At 46.5% G+C, this 20,481-nt stretch overlaps 4 protein-coding genes across 6 annotated transcripts in view; 2 read left to right on the top strand and 2 right to left on the bottom strand.

Annotated features, from left to right (window-relative positions):
* Nucleotides 1–1,808, bottom strand: part of MIER1 (MIER1 transcriptional regulator) — a 32,957-nt gene extending 31,149 nt beyond the window's left edge. For 2 of the 3 annotated variants that reach the window (XR_014226659.1, XM_082287295.1), the window contains exon 1: nucleotides 456–728. Coding sequence is in view for 1 of the 3 variants with exons in the window: in XM_082287295.1 (XP_082143421.1) it covers nucleotides 456–464 (9 nt within the window). In the remaining 2 variants the exon portion in view is untranslated. Of the gene's footprint in view, nucleotides 1–455; nucleotides 729–1,293; nucleotides 1,387–1,513 lie in introns of those variants that run through there. The other variant, XM_082287296.1, reaches the window with a different exon arrangement.
* Nucleotides 1,809–2,026: 218 nt separating this feature from the next.
* On the top strand, nucleotides 2,027–14,698 carry DNAI4 (dynein axonemal intermediate chain 4; the record flags this gene model as incomplete). Its single annotated transcript, XM_082287411.1, has 17 exons — nucleotides 2,027–2,058; nucleotides 4,088–4,232; nucleotides 4,872–4,945; nucleotides 5,632–5,714; nucleotides 5,866–6,001; nucleotides 6,640–6,779; nucleotides 7,812–7,967; nucleotides 8,499–8,663; nucleotides 8,995–9,230; nucleotides 10,308–10,394; nucleotides 11,042–11,193; nucleotides 11,816–11,973; nucleotides 12,117–12,238; nucleotides 12,847–12,945; nucleotides 13,328–13,554; nucleotides 14,182–14,332; nucleotides 14,654–14,698. The coding sequence occupies 17 exons, from the start codon at nucleotides 2,027–2,029 to the stop codon at nucleotides 14,696–14,698; spliced, it is 2,208 nt and encodes a 735-aa protein (XP_082143537.1).
* A 1,709-nt stretch (nucleotides 14,699–16,407) lies between these two features.
* On the top strand, nucleotides 16,408–18,021 carry INSL5 (insulin like 5; the record flags this gene model as incomplete). The annotated part of the gene is made up of 2 exons (XM_082287410.1): nucleotides 16,408–16,582; nucleotides 17,786–18,021. 2 exons carry the CDS (start codon nucleotides 16,408–16,410, stop codon nucleotides 18,019–18,021), a joined length of 411 nt encoding a protein of 136 aa, XP_082143536.1.
* Nucleotides 18,022–18,791: 770 nt separating this feature from the next.
* DYNLT5 (dynein light chain Tctex-type family member 5) lies at nucleotides 18,792–19,802 on the bottom strand (the record flags this gene model as incomplete). The annotated part of the gene is given in 4 exon segments (XM_082287561.1): nucleotides 18,792–18,995; nucleotides 19,499–19,623; nucleotides 19,701–19,752; nucleotides 19,755–19,802. Coding segments are annotated over 4 exon segments (429 nt in total).
* Between the last annotated feature and the right edge of the window lie 679 nt (nucleotides 19,803–20,481).

Genomic DNA, 20,481 nt, shown 5'->3' with positions numbered 1-20,481 from the left:
TTTTTACACATTTCCCCATCGTTATTATATTATATCCCCATTACATCCCACAACACAACCCCCATTATCCCCAAATAACACCCCCCCACTCCCCGCAAATCCTGGGAATTCCTGCGTTTTCCACCAGAAACCTCTCCCTCCCAGGACACCGCGCTACCTTTTAAGCAACCCCCCTTTGTCTTAACGACTACAAAAAGATACTTAAAGGAAATAAAGCGATGTTTTAGCATATGCGGTCCATAAAAAAAAAAAAAAACGGGAGGCGCCGCGCTCGGTCCCGCCCGTACCCCTCAGGGGCCTTCAGCCCCCGGGACGGCCCCGTTCGGGGCCGTCCCGGGGGCTGAAGGCCCCTGAGGGGTACGGGCGGGACCGCCGGTGCCCGCGGGCCTCCGGTCCCCACAACAAACTTGCGGCCCCGCGCAACAAGTTCCCGGGCAAGCCCCCACCGCTCTCACCTCAGCCATGATCGCTGGTATTCCCGGGAAAGGGTCACATCGCCGGGAAGCGCCGCCGGGTCCCGGTGGGAGCGGCGGGAGCGGCGGGGACGGGACCGGGAGCGGCGGGGCGGGAGGGGCGTGGCCACGTTACGCACGACGTCACCGCGCACCGCGGGAAGCGGGCAGGGTGCGTGCGGCCGCTGTCAGTCAGCGGAGGCCACGCCCACCTCGCCTGTCAGTCAACGGGAGGGCACGCCCCCTCGCATGTCACATAGCGCCGGCCCGACCTGTCAATCAGGGTGGTGGCCACGCCCCCTTCGCGTCACTCAGGCACATCGCATGTCACTTGGGGTATTGGCCACGCCCTCGCTGTCACTCAAGGTACAGGCAGAGCGCCTGTGTAACTCAGGGAGCAGCCCCCATCTGTCAATCAAGGTCTAAGGCCACCTCCTTACATGTCAATCAAAGCGCAGCCCGCTCCCCACCGCCTGCCATTCAGCGCACAGGCCACGCCCCCTCGCCTGTCACCGAGAGCACACGCTCCGCCTGTCACTCACACCGCAAGGCCACGCCCCCGCCCCGCCGCGGCCCCTCATGCCCTTATATGTCATTCGGCACAAGCCACGCCCCCTCACGTGTCACTCAAGCCACCGGCCGCGCCCCCTTTGATGTCATTCACTGCCCAGGCCACGCCCCGGCCAGCGCGGAGGCTCCCGCTCGCCGCGGCCCCTCACGGTCCCGGAGGTGCCCTCCCGCCCCGCCCGCCGCCGGCACCGGCTCCACAGCATCGCCCCGCGCCGCTCTCGCTCGCCGTGCCGGTGCCGCTGCCCCCCTCCCGCCCGGCCGCCGTACTCACGCGGGGAGCCGCAGAGGCGCGGGGGGTGTCTCATCGGCCGTGAGGCGAACAGGGGGTCCTCGGGGAACGGGGGCTCCTGCTGGGCGTGAGGCCCTTGGGTGACACAATAATAACTCTAGGTTAAACACAACCCCCCCCAAAAACCACCCCAAATAAGCAGAGAAAAGATCCAAAGCCAGTGGAAATTCACCGTGTCCTCCCTGCAGCCCCGGTGCCTCACCTGCCCGGCTCAGCGCTGTCCCCGGGCCGGCGCGGGGCAGCGCCCGGCGCGCCCGTCGGGCATCGCGGCTGCTGTCACAGCGAGGACACCGCGTCCCTGGGTTGTGTTAAACGCCTCGGCCGTGCCCCTGCAGAGCCGCGCGGCTCACGCACGCCCGGCGCCTCCGCCGAGGAGCCGCATCCCCAACCCTCACACGGTCCCTGCGGGCGGTGCCGAAAGAACCCGCGGGCGCGACTTTGCTGACTCAGGGGTGAACCCTCGAGCGAGGCGCTGCAGCCCCGCGGGAACGCCGAGCCGCCGGCGGGGCGGTGTCGCGGCGGGCGCGGGCAGCGCTGGTTCGGTGACACGGGGCGGGGGCGGGACCCGAACCGGGGCCCAGGGACGGCCCGGGGCTGCGGCCGCGAGCACAGCGCGGCCCGCGCACCGCGCAGCGACCAATCGGCGGCGTCCTTGCTGGCGGCCAATCGCCGCGCCGCGTCTTGGGCAGCGTTGTCATGGTAACGGTGCGACGCCATGACGAGCCCCGCCGGGCCGCGGCCTTCGCCGTGAGTGAGCGGCCGGATCGGGCCTAAACTTCAAAGTTATTGAAATCAAAAAGGCTTCAAAGCCTTTAAAATGCCTGGGAATAGAGGATAAATTATAATACAGAATCAATTATAATAGATCATTAGTTATAATTAATGAATGGAAAAAATTCCTTTATTATAAATGGATTGCGTCCCTTAAAATGCTGAGTAATAGATAATAAATTAAAATATGTAATAAATTATATGCTATAATAAAACATAATAATAAATTATATTTAATAAATTATATACATGTCCAAAACCCTAATTATAAATGGTTTACATCCCTTAAAATAATTGGCAAGATGCAATCAATTATAATATGCAATAAATTATGTTCTATTCTAAGGCATAATAAATGAATGGTAAAAAGCCTTTATTATAAATGGTTTATATTTTAAAATGAGTGGGCAATATATAATGAATTGTAATATATAATATATTCTATAATAAATTATAAGGCATAAGAAGTTATAACAAATAAATAGTCAAAAGCCCTTATTATAAAGGGTCTAAACCTTTACAATAATTAGTAATTTATTATTATTATTAATTATAATATATAATTATTATATATTAATTATAATTAATTATTATATATATAATAAATTATAATAAATGGCTGCAGTCTTTTCTTATAAATGCTTTACATCCCTTAAAATAATTTGTGATATATAAGAAATTATAATGTCTAATACATTATATTTATATTCTATAATAAATCATAATATCTAATAAGTTATAATAAATAAAGGATAAAAAGCCTTTATTATAAACGGTTTACACCCCTTAAAATAATTGGTAATATACAATAAATTATAATATAAATTACATTCTGTAATAAGTCACAATAGATAATGAGTTATGATAGATAAATAAATGATGAAAAATGCTTTATTTTTTATATTATTACATTTATTATGAAGTGGTTTACTTGCCTTGACATAATTGGCAATGCAATCAATTATAATACATAAGAAACTGTAAGAATCCTTTACTATCAATGGTTAAAATCCTTTAAAATAATTGGTTACATATAATAAATAAATGTATAAGAAGCTGAAAAAGTTCTTTACCATAATTGGCTACATATAATAAATGATTATGTATAAGGAGCTGTAAAAATCCTTTAAAACAATTGGTTACATATAATAAATGATTATGTATAAGGAGCTGTAAAAATCCTTTATTATAAATGGTTACATATAATAAATAAATGTATAAGAAGCTGTAAAAATCCTTTAAAATAATTGGTTACATATAATAAATAAATGTATAAGAAGCTGAAAAAGTTCTTCACAATAATTGGTTACATATAATAAATGATAATGTATGAGGAGCTGTAAAAATCCTATAAAACAATTGCTTACATATAATAAATGATCATGTATAAGGAGCTGTAAAAATCCTTTATTATAAATGGTTACATATAATAAATTGTATAAGGAGCTGTAAAAATCCTTTAAAACAATTGGTTACATATAATAAATAAATGTGTAAGGAGCTGAAAAAATCCTTTAAAATAATTGGTTACATATAATAAATAAATGTAGAAGGAGCTGTAAAAATCCTTTAAAACAATTGGTTCCATATAATAAATGATCATGTAGAAGGAGCTGTAAAAATCCTTTATTATAGCTGGTTTACATCCTTTACAATAATCGGTAGCACGTAGCACATTACAATAAATTGGGAGTGATAATAAGTAAACGGTGAAACCCTTTAGCTTCAGTTGGAGACTTTCTAAGTAGAACTTTGTAGAAATGTTGCCATTTTTAGGAACACGAGGTGCCCTCCCTGGCACTGGCCCTGCAGCAGCCCCACACCTGCTCTGCAGAGATGCTGCGAGTGGGGTCAACAGTGACATTCTAACCATGGCAGCCCTTTCTATTTGATGGCCCTTTCTCTTCAGCCATCCCATCCCGCTGTGTTTAGTGCAATCCTTCCCGCCAAGGCCCTGCCTGGGTGGTTTTTCCCGGTTTTTGAAGGTCCCTGTGGGTGATTCCAGGGCAGGAGCAGGAGTGGGATGTGCCCCCCTCCTCCGCCGAGGCAGCACCGGCACCAAGGCCCTGAATTCCCGGAGAACTTCTACGGCTTCCGAGGGAAAAGCCGCGCGCAGGGGGGTCCTGGTGGGCAGCCAGGGAGCTGTGCAGGTGAGATGATCCATGAGCACCCTTGGGAAAGGTGGGAAGAGGCCAGAATCCACCTGCAGGAAAACGGCACAACCCTGGCATGGCTGGCTTGGAGCTCAAAGCTCATCCCATTGCCATGGGCAGGGACAGCTCCCACCATCCCAGGGTGCTCCAGGCTGGCCTTGGACACTTCAGGGATCCAGGGGCAGCCAGAGCTTCACAATAATTAACACTTCTAAGCTGGAATTTATTTCAGCAGTAGCACCTCCATGTCTTCACCCAAACCCCAAAGATTCCCGAAAGATACAACCTGGGAATCATTTCAACACCTCACTGACCTTCCTACACTAAAATATTTTAAATGCTGTCAATAAAAAAATGTGTAATTGTTCATCTTATTTATTTGGCTGCACTGTTAATTGGACTGGAATAGTCAGAATCAATAATTCACCCTTGGTGGTCATTATGGAATAAATGAGCTGGAAAAGCCACAGGGAGAAGCAGGACAAGTGGGTCTGGCAATGACAGGAATGGGGATTTTCCCAAAGAATCCCAGCAAACTCCAGCTGGTCTCTGCAGGAAACCCCTTCCAAGTGCCCTCCCTGTTGCTTGGGTTGGGAACACAGGGAAATTATCCTGATTATTTAAATATTTCTTCAGGTTTTTGATGATGAAGGCAAGAATGTGACACCCCACCCCCTCTTCCAGCCAGACTCAAATACTGCTGTACCCAGGCAAGAAAAGCTTTATTTTAAAGTATTTTATCTGCTTTAGTGATATTTATTAAGTGCAGCCTACCTTTTATGCAAAATTTAAAAATGCATCAATTAAAATAGCAAATTAAAATATTAAAAGTATCAGTTCTACTAACAAAATATTGTTAACATAATAAGAATTCTCTGTTTTAATATGATTTAAGCAAGTTACCTCTGTGTGATTATGTGCATCCATCTGCAAAAATTCTCTTCAACAAAAAACTTGGAGTTAAAACTCCTAAATTGTGTTTCACTACATACTTTGATTTACAAAATCCAGCACAGAGGGAAAAAAACAGTCAGTGGACTTTGGGTTGACAAACTCATTTAAGTATTGCACAGAGGGTAAATAATTATTGGTGTTTTAAATGAAAAGTCCTGAGCCACAACATTATCAAAATGCAAGAAATAATTGTAATTATTTATGATTTATAATTACAATTGTAAATACTGATTTCTGGGATGAAGTGATTGCTGGTTTTGCCATGTTTCCCAGACTGGCTCTTCCAAAGGATAATCCCAGGGGCTGGGATATCAATCAGGAGCAAATATACATTTAAAATGACTTAAAAGTACAAAATATCTCTTGAAGATAAACACTTTTTTTAGTTTTTTTGGTGACAATTTCTGCTTGTTTCTTGTCCCTGAAGGACACATGGAAGCAGCACTTGGATATCGAACTTATCGACAACTGAGTTTGGTTTAGATGAAACAGAACCTCAACAAGACCCAACTTTGAGCTTGTCTGGTAAAGAACACACCCAATAATTATAAATTTAAACCGTTCTGGGATTTATGAGACCCTGAGCCAGCCCAGGGCCTTACAGCCCTTAGAGAATTAATTTGTCTTCTCTTAATTTAGAGCAGAAAAGGTCTTGTTTGTTGCCCTGGTGTTTCAGGTGTAGAAGCAGCCCTGACAGAAGCAGAGCTGGAGCAGAGGGTGGATATTTACCTGTCAGAGACAGACACGCTCTGGATGTTGGATCTGCCAACTGCTGTGCTGTCCACGGAGGCAGAGGAAGCTGGGAGAGTTCTGTAAGTCAGCTGGCACCCGTTTCTCTGTGTGCAAAGCCTCTTGGATGAGACTCCATTTCTTACAGCTCCACGTTCTTGATGAAATTCTTACTCCCTTCCACTGAAAAATGATGGCAGGTTAGGAAAATCCAGGGATGGAGGAGGGTGATAATTAAATTTTCACGAAGACAGTAAGAAATGTCAAACTGCTGCATTGATTCTTGTGTGTAGCTTCTAATTCTTTATTAATTAAGAAGAGTTGAACATAGCAGGCAGCTCCCCTGGGTCCTCCCTGAACTACCATAACTTTGGTGGAAATGCTGAAATAAAAAAGGAGAAGTTTCCTTTTTGTCTCTTGATGCTGTGCCTTTCCCTCCTGAGTGATGGGAGCTCTGAACTCTGCATTCCCCCAAAGTTCACAGGCAGCTGGAGTAGGGATTTTTGCTGGTTTTGGGTTCTGTTCTCCACAGACCATTCCTGTTTTAGAGCAGCATCACAAAGATCAGAAAGAGCTGCTGAAACAACATCCAGCAATCCAAAAAGCTGGAAATTTAAGACATGGAAAAGCCTCTCCTGATCAACTCCTGGTTAAAGACACTGAGAATTCCAGGCAAAATTTTTCCAGGGAGTCAGCTCCCAGTGTTTCCTTTGTTTTCCAGGGAGAGGAATAAGATTTATGTGGAGATTTGCAAAGCTAAAATTGACAGTGAGTACTTTGAAGAAAAAATGGTGCAAACCATCTCTGGAGCTGCTAAAACCAAGGAGGTGCAATGTGAGACAATCACCATGGCAGAGAAAGGTAAACCTGGGCAGGATACTGAGAAAAGGGATTTTTTACTTTCATCTCTAAGCAGGAGATGTTTCCTCGACTTTCACTTCCAGAGCTTTAAGTTCAGGCAGGACAGTGTGGTTTGTAGTGGCTGTTTCTGCCCCTCCTAAATCTTGATTTTGTTGCTGGAACACTGAATCCATTGCAATAAAATCGTTATTAATGCTCCCAGAGAGCTGCTGTGCTCTGCCTGCCTCAGTGCTGTCCAGCTAATCCTCACCTCTTCCCTTGAAATAGCAAAGGACACAGTTCCCTTTCTGCCTCCTTGACTTTTCAGGTTTCTGTTTCTGTTGGCCACAATGCAAAGAAGAGAACCTGTGGCAGGAGATTTAAAACCTTGGGGAACACAGGACACCTTGGCAGGCTCAGTGCAATTCTACAGGATGTACAACCTCAGTGCTCTAAAAACCATTGTAGAGGAATCTCTGAGTTGTGCACGGGGTGAGCTTTGCCTCACTGGGGGCATTTTTGTGTGTAAGAGGCCAAAAAAATTATGGGCAAAGCTGTTCCAAACATTTTGTGTCTGTTAATGTATGTAAAACGAGGGAATAAACACCAAAAGTAGATAATAATCTGTTTTGAAAAGATATTTGCCGCTTTTTTGTGTGCCTTGAGCATCAGCAGGGCTCATTCCAACCCCTGAGCACATCAAGGCTAGGTTTGGGTGAGAGCTGGCCCTGCTCAAGGGGAGCCACACCCCAAAAAACCCCTGATGGAGCTGCAGCAATCATACAACAGGAGGAGATTTAGAGAATTTTATCTGCTTTAATGATTTGTATTAAGCACAGGCAACCTTTTTTATAAATTTGTAAAATAGGGCAATTAAAAGATGAAATGAAAATATTAAATCAAAAACATCAGTTCAAATACCAACATGTTTGGAACCAGAGCTGGTTCCAAAGCCCCCCAGCCCAGCAGTTGGGGTGGAGAGCACACAGCAAAGCTTTGCTGGGCTGTAGGACCAAAACAAGAGACCTGTGTGATGGGGAAATTCATTCCCAGGGATGATGGTGACTTCCTGGGACTTTGACAATTCACTGGATGCCTCAGAAACAGAACCTACAGAGACAGAAGAACCCACAGACACAGAAGAGAAAAGCAGCAAATCTCCCACAGCTGAAGAGCACAGTCAGGCTGTGGCTGTCCCTTCTGCCAGAGGTAACATTTTACATTGCTGCTCTGTTTTCATCCTCCTAAACAGGCACATCCCCATGATTTGTGGGGAAAACTTCCAGAAAAACACGTTTGGCCTGCCTGGAACCTGCAAGAGAGTTTGCTAAAGAACCTTGGACAGGGTTGCACTTCTCTGTACATTGCCATCAGAAATTATCTTAAATGAAGATAAATACTCGGGGGTAAGGTTTGCTGGTACTCGCTTAAATAAGCAGAAGCAAAACACCAATTGTGAAAAATTCCAGAAGTATCTGAGCAATGAAAGAAAACAAAATTAAAGCAAGAAAAAATTCATAGTGAAAGTATTTTTTTTTAATTCTCTGCTTTTTGCAGGTGGAGGAGAATTCTTATCCCTTGATTTTTCTGTGTGAAGTTTTACCATGTTCAAAGCATTTATATCCCATTTATCTCTTATCAGGCAGCACAGGCCTGTTGGACCATATGATCCTTATGGATCCATTCCACCCTGGAATATGCCATGATTCTGTGATTCAACTTCTTCCATAATCATTCCAGAAAGTGCTGTTCCTGCCAGGAGCCACGAGGGGAGAGAATGCCTTTCAGAAGCCATCTTAACATCAGAAAAGCTGAAGCAGGATTTAGTTGTCATGGAGAGGATTCTCATGGAGAATATTTTTCAGCCCAAACTTGCAGTTTATCGGCAGATTCCTGTCCTTATAGGTTTGTTCCTTGCTCAGTGCCCTCTTTCCAGCCATAAATTCCTCACTTTCCACAGAAATGCTTCACTTTTTGCTGGGTAGCTAAACCCACTCATTAAACACCTGCAGCAGACCTGGCATGCTCCAGCCCAATCCAGATGTCTGCTCTGTCCCCAGCCACTTTTAGTCACAGTTTTAGAAGTTAGGATGTCTTAACTCCTCAAATCTTCATTTCTTTTATTTTCCCCTGCAAAATATTTGCTGAAAAGGCAAATTTTTCTTCTGGTGTGAATGTCTGGAGTGGGATAAGTGAAATGTTTCTACTCAGACTCTACCACATCTGTGCATTTTAGAACCTGATGTTACCTCAGACACTGACAGGCAAGAAGGTGAAGAGGAAGAGGATGAGGAGGAAAAGAAGGATGAGAAAAAGCAAGAGGAAACATCCTTTAAATCATCAGCTTTGTCAGATGTAAATCAAAGCCCAGCAGAAGCTGCAGCTCCCAGCCTGGAGCAGCTGTGGTCATACAGGTGTGATTTAACCAGTGGTCACAGCGTGAGCAGCATGGCTTGGAACAAAGTGAACCCTGTGAGTTAAAAAATCCTTCCTGAGCTGGTCACAAACTGGGACAAGCAATTGGTGGTGGGAATAAACTCCTGACTGAGGTGTGCTTTGCTGGGAGGGATCTCAGAGAGATGCATCCAACCCCTCACTCTTGCTGCCTTAATCTACAGGTTGCACTAGGCTTTCCCTGCACATGGATCACCACGGCTTTAATTGGCTCAGAATTTCATTGATTGCTCCAGTTTGCCCTGAACAGCAATGTTAATAGACTTAGTCTGGTCTAGAATTGAAATTTAACCCCTGCTGCTAAACTTTATTATCACTGAGGGAGTTTATTTCTGATAGTTTAGACATCACATCTTTAACAGTAACCTCCTGAAAAAGCAGCATTCCTCAAAATAAGATGCACAATAACAGCACAGAAGCCAAAACTTCTTTAATCTGGTCATGTAAAGCTCAGTTTTCCCAACAGAACTCACTTATGGCCAAACAAAAATAATGAATGGAAGAAAGGTAAAAGGCAGCTGAGGATGAGAAACAGAAACCCAGTGAGGGAAAAAAAGAAAATAAAGACCATTTCATACTTTCAGTACACCAGATCTCCAGATATTAAAAAGTTTAGACACATTTAGAGACTTCAGTTTGAGAACACGGGGCAAGCAAACAGCTCCTTTTAAAGTGTGAGTTTCACAAACTACTTGTTGAGTACAGGGAAAGAAAAATTAATGGAGCTGAAGGCTAAAGACTTGCTGCTGGTTTTTACTTCTGCCTGTGGAAAGCAATGAAGGGAATTCACTGGACTGTGGAAAGCTAAAAGCCAGGAATTTGAGGTGCCCTCTGAAGCTCCTTTTACAGCCAACCTTGAGAGAGAAAACCAGAAGCATTCTTATGTACTCCATTAAATAATGCACATTAGAATATGGTTATAGAACAACGTGTATCCTGTTGCTTTATATCCTGTGTGATTCTCCCTGCATAGGACAGGAGCTTTGTTGCTCCAGACTTTGCCTTGAGAGCTGCTGTTAACACAGAGGTGCCTGTGGAAATGTCCTGCTGAGCTTCGAGTTGAACTGACATATTCCTGTTGCTCTGTGCTTGCAGGATCTCTTAGCAGTTGGTTACAGAGAGTTTGTTTCTCAGGATCAGAAGGGAGGCCTGGCTTGCTGTTGGTCACTGAAGAACCCCATGGTAACGAGCCCCTTTGTTTGCTTTTTCTGCAATGTGCTTTTCTCTGCACAATTTCTGCTTTGTTTCCCTTTTAACTGCAATTATCTACTCCTAACTTCTCACAACACGGTCAAAAAGAGAGGAAAATTTATAGATGTAACATTTACACCTCTGCAGATCCATCTGAAAAGGGATCCTTTTAAAACCGGACATTAAAAAAATATTTGGAAATCTTAGTTACAAAGTGTCCCAGTAAAAAAACTCTGATTGCCATAAATGACAACACTTCAGTTTGATTTCTTCTACAAACTTCTCTTGGCCAAAACTGTATTAGACTAATTTAAACCAGGCAGAGTCAAATTTCTGATGTATCTTTACCACATCAAATACTCTCCTGATTCCCTGCTGTCACCATAGACATTTTTAGGTATTTAGTTTGGAGCAGTAGCCTCACCTACTTTCCAGTGTCATATTTCTGCACAATCTTTTTCCTAATTTTATCAGTTGCAGCAAGAAATACAAGGAGCCAGTCAGAATAGAGAATAATTTCGGGTCGCTGTGGCCACCACCACTTGAGTTTTCCAGCAGAAATTTAGTGCCCAGTGTTAAGAAAAGAGAGGTGAATAATAACCCAACTCACAACATGGTTGCATTTCTCTCCTGGGCAGTGGCCAGAGCGCATTTTCCGCTGCGAGCACGGTGTTACTGCTGTGGATTTTTCCCTGGCAAGCCCAAATCTCTTGGCAGTTGGGATGGCCAATGGACACGTGGCCATCTACGACGTCCGGAGCCGGAACGCCGCCGCGCTGCTGGACAGCAGGTCAGGCTGGGAGCTCCCACCTGGGGCACCTCTGAGCGAGCAAACCTGGGAAAGGGACAACAAAGGAGTCCTACTCCCTCATTTTTTAAGGAATTGCAGCAAGTTACCCCACCTATCATTTCTACTCCATGTCCTAACTAGGACAATCCAACCCTGGACAACAAATCCTTACAGGAGACCAGTGGTAGCTTTTGGTGCTTTCTCTCTGATCCCTCTTGCCAAAAATGGAGAGAACATCAGAATAAGTGAGGGGTGAGCAGGAATTAAGAAGAAAATGAGAGAGGGGATGGGAGGGTGATGAAGGAAACGCCCTAAGGGCAGCTCCCAGGTCTCAGGAACTCTCCTGCAAGGTGCAGGCTGATTTCATGGTGCAGGTGTTACTGAAAGGTGGCAGCACATAAACCAGTGCCCTGAAACTGATTATCAAATATGTTTAATAAAGGAGACATTTTCCTGGAGAAAACAATCAATGCTCAGACCATTTTTTAAAAGAAAAGCTAAACACTTCTGCCATAAGACTTAATGCTCATTACAAAGTGGAAGCTTAATTATTTTTGAAATATATTGCCTTGTCTTTGCTCATATATGATTTACCACATGCATTTTTTTTTTTTTGTCCCAGTGCATCCCTAAATAAACACACAGGTCCTGTGTGGCAGCTGAGGTGGGTGGAACAGGACAGAGGTGGGACAGGAGGTGACAAGAAAGAGAGACTGATGTGTATCTCAGGAGATGGGCGAATGACCCAGTGGTTCATACAGCAAAGGCTGGATTGCTTTGGTGAGCACCTGGAACTGCTCTCTTTGATTTCAGCTGACATTCTTCACACCAGTTATCCCACAAAACATTTAAGAGCTGCTGGGCACTGCAAAGCAGCGCGAGTTCCTCACACCTGTTTGACACAACCTTTGCTCTTTGCACAGATGTGATGACAATCAAGCGAACACAAAGCAGGAAGAAAAAATTACCAGGTGAGAGAGAAAGGAAAAGTGAAGCTCCCATATCTCAACAGGCAGCTGGAATGTGCTTCGACTTCCACCCAGAGGTAGGCTCAGAAAGCCCATCCTGGCTGAAGTATTACCCAGGATAACTGCAGCAGAGGAGGGATGCTCAGCTGGAGCTGCTCTAATGGGAACTAGCCAGGGACTTGGCACTGGTATTTAAAGCCTATTAATTTTGAAATAAATTGCTTCCTAGCTACTAAGAGCTACCCCAACTGGGTGAAATGGTAGAACAAGCCCTGTCCTCCCAGCCATGCTACATTTCCTTGGACGGGTCCTGGGGCACATTCCCCTCTGTGTGTTGGCCAAGGCTGGGAGAATTTGTTCAACACCTCCCACGTCCAGGACTCAGCTGTGCTTCTCTTCATCCAGCTGAGTATTTCCTCCACAGAGCACTCAAAGAATACATGCGTTTTCCACATGGATTGCTGAAAATCCAAGATTTTCAGGAGTCAAAAGCTCCAGCATAAACTGTACATTGATGGAGAACACACCCAGCAAATGTCCAACGTTGTGGGCCCCTTTAGCCCCCCCCATACAGGAGCTCCTCCTTGGCTCTGCAGAGCACTGGCTCTGAACTCATCCAGCCCTGGCTGATTTCTGCATGAGTGATAAATTCATCCAGCCTAGGCGCCTTTTCCCTTTCTTTCAGGACACTGATATTTTTCTTGCTGGAACAGAAGAGGGCCACATCCACCTGTGCTCCTGCTCAGGCCAGGAGCAGATTCTGGGGACATACAGGGGCCATAAGGTGAGTGATACACTGTAAACAAGGACAGCAGGAACTGTTCAATTCAGTTCAAAAATGTAACAGTTTCTTTGCTTATATTTAGTAAGTATATGTGCAACAACAGAAACCTAAACTTCTTCTCTTATATTAGGAATGAATTCCCACAGCATAAAATATCACAGTCTTACAGGATTACTTTCTACACTAAAAGGATTTTTTCAAATAACTCACTAAAACTGGTACTATAAACTGGTTTAAATCTTTAGTTCTGGTTTTATTTTAAGACAGCAATCAGAAATCTGATTGGCCTGTACAGTTAAATAATCTTATCTCTGGGTAGCTCTAGAATAGATTCTGTAGCTCTACAGCAACACCAAGTTCTGTTTTGTTTCTCTCCCAGCAGGGTCCCGTGTACAAAGTTGCCTGGAATCCCTCAAGCACGGACATGTTCCTCAGCTGCTCTGCAGACTGGAGTATCCTTTTATGGCACCGGGATTCCCACACCCCTCTTTTAACTTTCACTTCTGTCACAGCTTTTGTTCATGACATCAAGTGGGCTCCAAAATCAGCCCTCATCTTCGCAGCAGTGAATGAAAGGAGGGTGGAGATTTGGGATCTGAGTGTCAGCATGTGAGTAATGACTTTTCTCAAAGAAGATTCCGAAATTTAATTGGCACACATTGTTACCTCATCGGTGTTTTTATCAGATCATTACAGCTCCGAACTTTGCTTGCTCAAACTATTGCAGTTTGAAATACTCATTGTGTAAAAGGAAATGGTAGCTCCCAGAGATTTGGGGTTAGAAGAGGAGCTGGATGCCTCATGGAGCTGATAAAGTGTAAAACTGCCCTTTTCCTGCAGAAACCATGGCAGAGCTAGAAGGAAAAATAACAAAACTGAGCTGCTTTTATAAAGATTGGATGGTCTGAAGTTGAGATGACTCAGTTACCTGTGGGCTTGTCCAGCTGGTCTGGATTTTGTGTTACTGACTGTGTGAAGCCCTGGTGGATCCAGAGCCCTGCCACATAATGCAAATTATTCATATAATGAAAATATTAACCACCACTTTCCAGGTTAGGACAGATTTTAAGCAAGCAGGATATCTTAGTTAACAGCAGCTGGGATTTTTGTTCTGGCAGAGCCCAAACCAAACACTGCCTCACTTCCCGGTTTTTGAGATAATCTAGAAGACAGAAAGTGAGATGTGCAGCTTTTCAGCTGGTAAATGCATGGTACCTGTTAATTCTTGGGTTGCAGCTTCAACCCCGTGCTCTCCTGTGCTGCCAGCCCCGAAGGGAATCTCAGCTCCATCCTCTTTGCCAAGAACGCCGAGTGCCTGCTGCTGGGGGACAGCTGTGGGCAGGTGGGAGTGTGGCAGCTGCACAACCTGGCTGCTCCCAGCACCAAGGTACGGCTGTGCTGAGGGCCAGGGCTGCCCGGGGCCGCATTCCTCAGCAAGGCAATTCTGGGAAACACCCAACTAGGGAACACTGGAATAGGTGGGATCACAATTCCAGCACCAGGCTAAAACTGAGGTGGGTCCTCTGCTGCCACACCGCTGGAAATTCATTGCCTTTTTAAACAAGACACATGTTTGCATGCTGCCAAATAGGACAGCACAAATGCAACCCAACCTGGCCTGCCAAAAAGTGGTGTTTTCCAGGACAGGTGAGCACAGCATTAACAGAATTCCGAGGAAAAACCGGCTCCTCTTCCTCTTGTTTTCCAGGTTGGTTCCTTGTGTGACATCGTGTCTCCTGCTGGAGCTGTTTAACAGTAGCTGATATCCCTTCTCCTTTGGGAAACAGCAGGAAAGACTTGCTGTAGTATGAACATAAACTGGTTATCATCCTTTTTTAATCATTAAAATTTCTCTTTGAAGCACACTGCTTAGAAACTTCTTTCAAATGCCCTAAATTTCCTCCTGAAGTTCCCTCATTGCACTATCAGTGCTCATACATGGATGGCCTTCCCTGCAATTCTGATCATGGAAAGGTCTCGGCTGTCTTTCCTCCTGGGGCCTTTATCCCTTTCTGGTTTTCCCCCAAGGTCTTTTCTCCCCGGGTTGGAAGCAGGCAGCATTTGGCTGTCTAGGCTGGCTTTTTCTGGGGGCAGAGCAGAAGAAACAGAAAAAAACCACCCAGCTGGAGAATTTTCAGGAACTTCCTGCCCACAGGAAATAGGGAGCATCTCCAGAGGAGCGATTAAGCACAAGTTGTAGCCCTGCTGCTGAGCACATCACGTATGGAAACGTGTATTTTATAGATGCAGAACATCCAGCCTCTCTCATTATCCTGACAATAAACACCCAACACTCAAACACATCACTGAATTAAGGATCATTTGTGATGCATTAACATCCACTTCCTTCTGTGTGCTGCACATCTGACAGGGGACGTGCAAACTGCTCCCGACATAAAATTCATCTTGTTGTGTTTCAGAGAAAGACACTCGTTAGGGTGAATCATTTGTTAATCATTATTATAAATCTGACCAAAATACACCCTGTATTTTCCATCCATGCCCATGACTGTTTGCTCACTGCTAAAAAACAAGCTGTAACACATCATAACCCACCCTGCACACAGTGAAAGTTAATTAACTGTAACATTATGGTGCTGCAAAACCCTTGTGGTGCTAGGAAGGGCTCAAGATCTCCAAAGTTCCTCATGTATTTTGTCCTTAAACATGGAATTTCTGACCATGTAACTGAGAAATTTCCTCCTAAACCCATTGTATTGCACGGATTTTTATGGAAACGTAAAGACACTGAAGCCAACATTAGGAACCAGTAATTCGGACCCAACCCCTGCTCCCAGAGCAGAGTGACCCAGCTCCATGTGCTGCAGGATCATGTCCTATCACTTGGCACACTGGGAATCCTGGCTGGGATACCTATATGTGCCACAAACTCCCGCTCCAGAGTGGATTTTCTCAGCAGTGCCTGGTACTGGCAGGGTTTTCCCCACAAGCATCCACAGTCACCAGCAAACAAGGTGGGGAAATGAGGAGGTGCACACATCACGGGAAGGAGTTAGCTCCCTTTTTCTTTGGGATCATCAACACAAAGACCCCAGTCAGGACTGGGCATCAGGCTGTGCAACACACCAGTGTGGGGCACACAGACACCAAACCCATTAAGCACAAATCACGTCATAAACACCCTTTTGTTCTGGCAGCACACGCATTAACTGCATCCACCTAAGCCATACCCCATAAACATGCTACACCTCAGGTGTTCCCAGTAAAGCAGCTATGTAGACCTAAGAAATCTTTAATACCTGACTGAGATCCCAAAGCACTTCAAGCATGACCAGAAACAAGCAGTTTATTTGTTTTTAGCAAACATTGTCACCCTCAGAGTGAGCTGTTACTCAGCGGAGTGGATGGACCGTCAGTATAAATGGGAAGGTTCCAGCAGAATTCCCCACTCACTCCCTTCTGCCCTGCCCACACCCAGCTGGGAAGCACCACGTTGGCAGCATGAGGGGCACGGTGCTGGCACTGGCTTGCCTCGTTCTCCTGCTCCTGGCACAGGAAGGAAAAGGGGAAGGGAACACGGTGAAGCTCTGCGGGAGAGACTTCATCAGAGCCGTGGTCTTCACGTGCGGCGGCTCACGCTGGAAGAGGCACCTCACTGAGCACCACGACCTGGGGGGTGAGTACCAATTAAAGCATCCCAGGCTCATCCCTGCCCACTGCACCTGCATCCAAGGGGATCCAAGGGGACTGGGAAGCAGCACATCCCCTGCTCCCCTCAATCCGTGCAGCACGGGCTGTGCTGGGAGGCAGCCAGCGAAGAGCTGCAACTCCTCATGTTCCCTCAGCGTGCAGCTGGTCTGGCTCAGCTTCCTGGGCTATTTCGCTAAAGAAAAATCATTTAGACCAAGCTTTTCCAAGCTCACCTGAGCGACAGGATTCAAGGCTATCACTGAAAATCTCTCTGCCATCACAGTTCAAGTGACAGTGACAAGTTTCACTGAAGTCGGTGCAAGTGTCTTACTGTGGTCTTCATTTTCCCCACCAGAAACCAGAGACTGTATTACAACTTTAAAACATTATTACTAAAACATGTTGAACAGTTACTCTGCAATTTAAGTACCTTCACGTTTCTGTGTATATTTATACTTATTAGCACATTTTTTGATACTCAGAAAATTTTGATTTGATAGTCAGAAAATTCAACATGCACTGCTAGAAATTTGTACTCTGACAGATTAAAATAAATAGAGAACAAGAAAGTAACTGAGGCAGATGACAGCAACAGAGGCTTTCTGCACTTCCTACATCTGCATTTTTGGAATATTCTTGTGTAGCAGCAGCTTTAAACAAACACAAAATTGGTAACACGGGCAACCCCCTCCATAAAGTCTGTTGAAGAACCTTGCTTCTAAGAAGTGAGAACTGCTACACCTTTACAGACTCCACAAGGCCCAGCTGTACTGATGTGTTTCAACTGCAGCTGAATTGTAATTTCTGTAGAAACACCCAGAACTTTGAAATCCTGGGTTGGATGATACCTTATTGCATTTCCTGCATTTCAGGAAACCCACAGGTCCAGCCTCTGACACAGAAAATCACAGCTTTTCCTGGAGAAGCAAATGTATCAGTGTAAGACTCAAGGCAACACGTGACTCTCTTCACTAGAAATCCCTAAACCACTGGGTTTTACCACGTTGATCACAGATTGTTCCTCACACATCTGCTCTCAGTGAGGAGTCAGTGATGTGGTGCTCCTATCAGAGAGTAACACTCAGCTCCCTGGCTGTAGGTTGGCCTGTCTTTCTAGTAAAGATAAAAAGCATAAATTACTCATCTTTCCATGACTTCTAACTTTTAGCTTCTCGCTTTCCTGTGACAGAGAGTGAAAACCCCCAGCATTTCCCACACGAGGACAAGGGTGACGCCAACTTCTCATCACACCCAGAGCAGAGGCTGGGGATCCACAGCCAAGAACCCCAGGATGTCAAACCTGAGCAAGACTTGCAAAACACCAGCAAAGTTTCTGTGCTAAACAAGCGTGAGGCAGTCGAGCTGCTCACCACATCCTGCTGCAACGTGGGCTGCAGCAGGAGAGAGATCAGCTCCCTGTGCTGAGACGCAACAGCTCGGTGTCACAGCTCCCAGGGATTAAAATAATCATGACGTAAACCTCAGTTGGTTCAGTTGTGGTCTTTAATTGTAGCTTTACCCTTTTTGGGTGTTAAATGTCACAGGGCACACCAGCAAGTGGCTTCAGGTTGTCTGCATTTCACAGTGTTTACAGTGGGTTAGAGTTAAACTTTTAGTCATGAGTACAAGTATTTCTTCCCAACTAACTACTGTTCTGGTTTCAGCCTGGCACCTAAAATGTAGTAAAATAAGCAATTTATGACAGGTTTGCTCTCTGGCTCAGGAAAATCTAACAGCAGGTTTCAGCTGGGGAAATACAGGTAGCAAAAAGTCTGGTTTCAGAATCAGAGCAAGGTCAGCCAGACCCTACCTCAGTGGGGAATGGCTGCACCGGGAGAAACTTAGGACCATCAGCCCCAAAACCAGGCAGGCAAACCCCATGGTTTATTTCCTAATCCAGATACTTCCAATCATGTTTCCTGGAGAACAGGGAAAACATTACTTACAGGGAATATTCTGAAAATATTTCTCCTACAGGAAGAGTTTTGAAAGCAGCAATCAGGTGCAAAACAACATATCACAGACATCCACTTCCCAGAGAAAATTCTGGGAAAGACCCTTATTACATTCACCTAGAGGCTCTCATTTCAAAGCAGGTTAGAGTACCTTGGTCCTTCACAGATGCTTTTAACAACAGAGACAGGAAGAGTTAGGCTGAATATTCATTTTTCCTACTGTTAAACTCGACTACCTCCCTATTCAAAATACACACCATAGACATTTGCCACAGCAAACAGCGAGGTGTTCTTGAACACAAATGAGGAAAATGTGTCAGTCCCAGGATCCCAGAGGCACCTGCTCCCGATCTGCAGGCTCTGCTCACCCAGCTGCCCAATGTGTGTCACCACCACGATCTTGTACCTGGGCACCCCCAGCTCTTTGACCCGCGCCTTAACAACCTGCAGAGAAAAACAAGGTTAATGCATACATGTTCAAAGATGGGGATGGACTTACAGCAGGGCAAGGGGGAATGGTATTAAACTGACAAGAGGGCAGGGCTGGATGGGAGATTGGGAAGGAATTGTTCCCTGGGAGGGTGGGCAGGCCCTGGCACAGGGTGCCCAGAGCAGCTGGGGCTGCCCCTGGATCCCTGGCAGTGCCCAAGGCCAGGCTGGACAGTGGGGCTGGGAGCAGCCTGGGACGGTGGAAAGTGTCCCTGCCCATGGCAAGGATGAGGCTGGATGGGCTTTGAGGTCCCTCCCAACCCAAACCAGTCTGTAAATCTATTCATTAACTCGTATATGTCTGTACTGCCCTCTGAGCAACCCTTGGGGCATCTCGACAGCCGCCTCCAGCCTTTATTGTACACCTTAGCGGTATTTTGGGGGCACATCTGGGGAGCCCCCAAGGCACCCGTCGAGGTGACACCCCTGGAAGCACACGGGGAAGCACACATCCCCACCTCCGCGATGTCCCTGGCCGCCTCCCGGCACGGCCCCGCCTCGTAGCGCTGCTCCCTCAGGGCGCTCCCCACCACATCCCTCAGGATCTCTTCCACCGCCGCCACCGGGAAGCGCCTGGCAGGCCCTGGGAGGCAAAGCTCGGGTTTATGAGGGAAGAGCCGCCGCGCTGGAGGGTTTTTGGAGGGGGCAATCGAGACCCACCCGAGCCCAGCTCGGCGGGGCTTTCCCGGCCCTGCATCGCCCTCAGCCGCGGAGAGGAGGCGGAAGGGCGGCGGCGCCGGGAGCGGGGCCCGCCCGCCGCATTCCCGTTCCCCGCCTCTATCCCGCCGCATTCCCAGCCCCCGGCATTCTCATCCTCACGGCTTCGTGTTCCTGCGGCTCCCGCGGTTCCCCATAGTTTCCACCCGTCCCTGTGTGTCCCCGCAGCCCTCACAGGTCCCCGTGGCTACCACGGGTCCCCACAGCTTCCACAGCTCCCTGCGTGTCCCCATGGCTTCCACAAAGTCCTACAGTCCCTGGTGCCCCCACAGCTCCCTGTGTGTCCCTACAGGTTCCCAAGGCTCCCGCCTGTCCCCATGTTTTCCACAGGTGCCTGTATTCCTTTACAGTCCCCAGAGGGTCCCATGGTTCCCACATATCCCTACAGGTTCCACAGGTCCCCATGGCTTCCACAGGTGCCTCTGTGTCCCTACAGTTCCCACAGGTCCCCAGAGCTCCCACGCGTCCCCACATACGCCTAAAGATCCCGTATGACCCCATGGACTCCACATGTCCCCACAGCTCCTTTATGTTCTCATGCCTCCTGAGGGTTCCTGTGAGCTCTGCAGGTCCCCATGGCCCCACAGGTTCCCACAGCCCCCCCAAATGTCCCTATGGCTCCTATGGGTCCCTATGGTGCCCGTGGGTCCCTAGAGCCCACACAGATTGCCATGATCCCTATGGATCCACACAGACCCCACGTGCCCCTACAGCCCTGACATGT

Source organism: Coloeus monedula (assembly GCF_965178545.1).
Source record: "Coloeus monedula genome assembly, chromosome: 9".
Classification (NCBI taxonomy): domain Eukaryota; kingdom Metazoa; phylum Chordata; class Aves; order Passeriformes; family Corvidae; genus Coloeus; species Coloeus monedula.
Note: the sequence above shows the minus strand (reverse complement) of the source record. Positions and strands in the feature narration are given on the sequence as shown.